Here is a 6,369-nt window from a genome sequence, read left to right on the forward strand (position 1 = left end):
AAGTCTTGTCAAACACAAAAATATAATCAATGAATTCTTTTCTCGTCCCTCCACTCTATATTTTATCAAACATCATTTATACCAAAAACATATGCACACAAAAAGGACTCCTTAGGAGTACTTAGGACACTTTGGATGCTAACACCTTCCCTCCGTGTAACCAACCCCTTACCTGTAATCTATGCCATTTTATTAATTTTGATTTGAAAACTTCTTATCTTTGGGTTTTGTTCGTACTTTTCCCTTTTTCTTTGGAAGCAATAAAAGCGCAGTGGCGACTCTGGTTTTATTGATGTTAAGTTTACCCATAACTTGATGGTCACGAATTTATCGCTACAGTGTCTATGTGCAACATACTTCTAATGGAAATGTGATTCTGGTGTGTCTTTATGTAGATGTCATACTTCTAACAGGGAGTTGCACTTCTGAGACAAACAAGTTCAAAAAGGTGCTGATGAATGGATTTGATATAACTGGCCTTGGAAATATGATATATTTTCTAGGAATGGAGATTCTCCACTTTGAAAAGGGAATCATTGTGCACCAAATGAAGTATGAACTTGAGCTACTGAAGAGATTTGAGCTGATGATTTGTAAGTCAATAATCACACTTGTTGAGACAAATCATAACCTGGATTTTAATGTTGATGGTAGGGATGTAACTGCTACAACCTTCAAACCGTTGGTTGACTATCTAAGATATCTGTGTAACACCAGGCCTGACATATGTTATGCAACTAGAATGGTAAGTAGGTTTATGAGTAAGCCAAAGTGATCAAATTACCAAGCTAGGGACGGGATACTAAGGTATATAAAAGAGACTCTGAGGCATGGAATTTTGTTTCCATCCGGAGTGTTAGATAATGCTGAGTTGATATGCTATTCAGACTCTGACTGGTGTGAGGTCAAAGTAGACAAAATAAGCACTACATTATGCATGTTTATGCATCTGAATGCCCCCATTTTTTGGTGTTCCAAGAAGCAACCAGTGGTTGCATTGTCAACCTGTGAAGCTGAATACATAGATGGTGCTTTGTCAGCTTGTCAAGCTGTTTGACTGATGAATTTGCTACAGGAACTGGAGTTCAAGGTGGGCAAACCACTCAAACTAATGATTGACAACAAATCTTCCATAAGTCTTGCTAAGAATTCAGTGTTGCATTGAAGAAGCAAGCACATTGATACGAAGTACCATTTTCTACGCAATCAAGTTCAAAATGGAGTACTTGAGATAGTTCATGTCAGCACTTAAAATCAACTTGCAGATATCCTGACCTAGGCGGTCAAAATTGAACACTTAATCAATTTGAGGGATGAATTTGGTGTTGTTGATTTTTAATCTTGAATTAGAATTAAGGGATGGTGTTAAATGTAATGTAATTCAGATTCAAGTTAGTTTGAATTTGAATTTGATTTTAGTTTACATTTCATTTACATTTGAATTTGGGTGAATAGATTTAAATCCAATGTCCGTTACATTTGTAACAAAATTGTGATTTTGAGATTTGAAGAAAGTTACAATTTCTTCTCTCTCTCTCTCTCTCTCTCTCTCTCTCTCTCTCTCTCTCTCTCTCTCTCTCTCTCTCTCTCTCTCTCTCTCTCTCTCTCTCTCTCTCTCTCTCTCTCTCTCTCTCTCTCTCTCTCTCTCTCTCTCTCTCTCTCTCTCTCTCCTCTCTCTCTCTCTCTCTCTCTCTCTCTCTCTCTCTCTCTCTCTCTCTCTCTCTCTCTCTCTCATACACACACAACGCATACACGCACACATGCACGCGGATTCACACAACTCTCTGCAATTCTTTCACTATTCTTCATCTTCTTCATTTTTATGCTTCAAAGGAGTTAGGTGTTGAACTCCAACAATTTTTTTAAAAAACTAAGTGATTCTTGTATGTTTTCAACAAATCCCTCTTGTTTTTTACCCTTTTGTATTTTTTTAAATTATTATTTTATAAACTTTAATAAATTTAATGCTTAAATATAAATAAATATAATAGTAAATAACTAAACTTTAAACCAATAAATTATATTCATTTAAGTCAGTTAATACATACTACTAAATACTACTAAATGAACTACTTATCACCAAGCTTGAAAGAAAAGACCTTTGAAACAAAGGCCTGTGTACTTACCAACTATTATTCAACAAATTCATGTTAAATTAATATGTTGTTAAACGTTGAAAACTATAAATAAATAAATAAAAATTCTATGATAATATATCTTTTACTATTTGTTTTTTTCAAAGACAAATATATATATATATATATATATATATATATATATATATATATATATATATATATATATATATATATATATATATATATATATATATATATATATATATGAGTCTCCAATTAAGTGCAAGAAATAATTAAAAGAAATTTAAGAGAAACTTTTGTAATTATTTGTATCATATAGAATGATAGATTTTAGTGTAAATTTTTTTTATACACTTTCATTGATCTCCATTAAATACTATACACATGTGAAGAAAAAAAAAACGGGACACTTGTTATTATATACTTATATATCTGTGAGTGGTCTAAAATTGACCAACCAGCCTGCCAGTTTATTACTATTAATTCAGAAACAAAACAACTCTATATTATATGGTAGCAAAAAATCCATGAAAGTCTGGAAATTACAGGAGAATGAAGATTCAGAAATTCCAGCTCCAAAGGAATGATTCATGAGAAAAAGGGTCATTGCTATCATCTTCTACTAATTCCATCTTGTTATTATCCTCAAAAAGTGGCGGTGAAGTGTAATACAATAATAACTCATCCGAATGCATCTTTTCTAAGTCGGAATAGAAATCACCATAAATTTCAGTAGCATCATTACTTGAACCATGTTCTAACACGTTCAAAAATGTCCAATCAATAGTGTTCCCACTATCATGCAAAGCACTAGTACTGGTAGTAGAAGTCGAAGAGCCAATAATTTCAGTCACAGGTTTGGATTGATCTGTATTAATATTTCCATTATTATGATTATTATTATTATCAATAACAATTGGTGGATTTTTGTTGGCAAAGTTAGCAGCAATCTCTCGAATCTGTTCTGGATCGTTAGAAACTGCAGTGATATCGAAATGAAAAGGTGTATCAGGGAAATTGAAACTTGCATGCCGACCACGAAGACAGTAAAGTGCAGCGTCGAACGCTCTTGCTGCTTTCTCCTGTGAATCATATGATCCTAACCATATTCTTTCACGGCTATTTGGTAGCCGAATTTCAGACACCCATTTTCCCCACTTCCTCTTTCTCACACCTCTGTACATCTTCTTATTGTTATCATCATCATTACCACTTGAAGACGATGGGGTTTTACCTTTAACTCGATCAGTGAAGATAGGATGATGATCCATGTTCAGCACATACATTCATGTAATGAAGTATAATGTGGATATAGTTAATTAATTTCAATTAATATTGGAGATTATTTCTTTGTATTGAGGTTGCTTATAAATAAACTACAATCATTGGTTTGAAAAATTGGATTTTGAATTTGAATGAAGGTCTAAGTTATAAACGTGTTGATCGAATTGAGCGTAAAGAGAGTGTTTTGTGAAAGCTAGCACGATCGCTTATGATGGTAGAAAGGGTAGTACATTTAGTAAGACACGCGGTAGGCCCAACTTTTACTTTTTTACTTACAAAGTTTTGTTGTTCATTTCACATAATATGTAAAAGGAATCATTAAATAAAAATGGGTAAAGTCAAACAAACTATATATAAAACAAAAGTACAAAACACACCCCGAATTCTTTTTGTCTATATAAATTGAATAAAGGAGTAGTCATGCCACCTATAAACTTTGAGTTTGAGAATTGGTATTCCCTCTTTAAAAGTTCTCACAGCCTACTAAAAACCTAAAATTATTAGTTGAAATATTTTCGGACATACCTCACCTCATTCCCAAACTATTAATTTATTATTGAATTAGACCTTAAATTTATAGGTAGTTTAGATGAACAATTTGTTTTGAGTATGGAAATATATTTTTATATTTGTTTAAAATTTAATTTTTTTAAAATTCAAAAATATATTTTCGTATTTGGTTTATATCTATTATTTGTTATGATTTTTATTTTGTTTTATCTGGGTTTGATTTTTTTTCTCTTATGTAATGTTTGTGTAGTTTAATTATAGTATTATTGATAATCAAGATAAACTGAGGCTCGACAGAGTGTCGCATCATGCATCAATTCGTAGGGAAAGAACCCGACTCTTGCAACCACCGATAGTTTCTAGTTCGTTTCATGCAGAGGTGTCAACTTCCAGGGTTCATTCATCTCCAACTTCGTCTTCCCGGAGGAGGTAGGTGTCACCTTCTAATGCTCCGGAAGTCCCACTGGTCTAGGTTCATTCATCTCCAACTTCGTCTTCCCGGAGGAGGTAGGTGTCACCTCCTAACGATAAAGTGCAGAAAGTAAAGAATACCAAAACGTATTTGGTTTCCCTCACAATCCGAGAATACTCCGGTCCCCTTACCACATGTAAGAGATTTTATTATAGTTAGATCTTATGGACAAGACAACCTAGTCTTTCTATACATACTCTAACAAGAATACCAAGAACAATCCTCTTGGGTTTTTCACTAAGTCCACTAAGAGAACAATCCTCTCTTAATGACTATCTTGTTTCCAACAGTCCTGGACAACAAGGATAATAAGGACAATATGAGTTTTTACAAGTTTTTGACAAATAGAATAATATATCAATCTATTGATTGATCTTCTTCTTTTAAGTAATCAATTTTCTTTATAACATACAAGTGCTCTAAGGATGATATGGATGAAACTATATGAATGTATATTGAAAATTTTGTATAGAAAGTTTCACCAGAAAATTTTATCAAGAACACTTGAGAGAATTTGAAAAGATGAAGAGAAAGATTGTTTGAAATATTTGTGTAAAGGAGGTGTCTTCAAATTCTGAAAAAATATGTTATATATAACCCTTAGACACCTTTCTAAATTGTCATAATACATGAATGTATGTCATGCTTCAAGAACACATTTCAGAAAAGGTTTTCATGAAAAAAATACATTTCTTTCTGCCACTGGTTCAGTGGTAATCGATTACCCAATATGGTGTAATCGGTTACACCTGAGCCAACGTTAATAAATTTGAAAATTTTAACTGTGTAATCGATTACCCATATCATGGTAACTGATTACCTGCTGTAAAACTGGTCACAGAAGGCAACACATACAACTGGTAATCGATTACCTCAAACCTGGTAACCGATTACCATCAGGACAAAGACAGAATGAAGTGAAAATGAAATGTAAGGCCAATTGAAAATGTTTAAGAGGCCTAAATGAAGCATGATATATATGTATGAAAACCTTGAGCACTTGAATGAACATAGAGAGGTTGAGAACTTAATACCTTAATAATTTGATCAAATCAATAGAAATCTTCAAGACTTGAAATTCTTTTATAAGTGAAGCTTGACTTGTGATTGAGTCTTGAACCATTATTTTTGCGATTCACATTTGCTTGTAGAGCATGTCTTCATCAAAACACTTTGATAAACTTGTCTTCACACATGGTCGGAAGATTGCGATGTTGCATAAGCCTTAAGGGCAATCATTTCAAGATGTGATGCAATTATTTGGGTTGCAAGACTTATGCAAGAGCAATTATTCTACTATTAACCATGGTATGATGTCAATGTTCATTGAGAAATGATATCTGAGACGTCATATTTTCATCTTCTACATGGTAAGATGTTTATCCCATGAGACGATGTGTCGTGCATGTTGCATCTTCCAATTAGGGGAAGACTATTAGACCACAATAGGATTATCAGAGATGAGGTGTTGTAGATGATTGTGACATATTTGAAAGTTAGCCCAGGGGATGCCTTGAAGAAGATAGAAGGCACCTGAGAGTGTCATGCGAGGTTTGGATTCATGGAGAGGTTGTATGCACAACAACTGACAACGGCAGAGCGGACCAATGGTGATGATGAGTAGGTTATGCAGCATAAAGCATATGAATTAAGATCATACATGTTGTACTTTGTTGGCACTTCCATATTTATGGTCAAAAGTATTTATTACATGCATGTGGTTTACCTCAGATACTTCGGTGACTTGGAGCGAATTCATGAGTACAACTAAGGGGCCACTTGTTTGGTTTACTTGTACTCAAAGTTAGTTGAAGGTTCTATGTGTAAGACAAAACATATGACATATAGTTGCGCGTTATTGACGATAATATATTTGCATCATTTACTATTTTTGAACCATTTTCATAATACCTGTGCTACGTCATTACTAATTATTCATATGTACTATTTTTAGGCATGGATCCTTTAACACTTCCCATGCATATCCGGTTGGTCATATGTTGA

The 6,369-nt window shown here is 33.5% G+C and overlaps 1 protein-coding gene across 1 annotated transcript; it reads right to left on the reverse strand.

Annotated features, from left to right (window-relative positions):
- Nucleotides 1–2,491: 2,491 nt before the first annotated feature.
- Nucleotides 2,492–3,450, reverse strand: LOC127084170 (ethylene-responsive transcription factor ERF018). Its single transcript, XM_051024570.1, has one exon. The coding sequence runs from the start codon at nt 3,383–3,385 to the stop codon at nt 2,660–2,662; it is 726 nt and encodes a 241-aa protein (XP_050880527.1). The 5' UTR covers nt 3,386–3,450; the 3' UTR covers nt 2,492–2,659.
- Nucleotides 3,451–6,369: the final 2,919 nt, after the last annotated feature.

This window comes from Lathyrus oleraceus, chromosome 5, assembly GCF_024323335.1.
Source record: "Lathyrus oleraceus cultivar Zhongwan6 chromosome 5, CAAS_Psat_ZW6_1.0, whole genome shotgun sequence".
In the NCBI taxonomy this organism is placed as follows: domain Eukaryota; kingdom Viridiplantae; phylum Streptophyta; class Magnoliopsida; order Fabales; family Fabaceae; genus Lathyrus; species Lathyrus oleraceus.

Excerpts from the sequence above, each read along its gene's own strand:
- LOC127084170 (XM_051024570.1), bottom strand. The coding sequence starts at position 3,385 with ATGTATGTGCTGAACATGGATCATCATCCTATCTTCACTGATCGAGTT.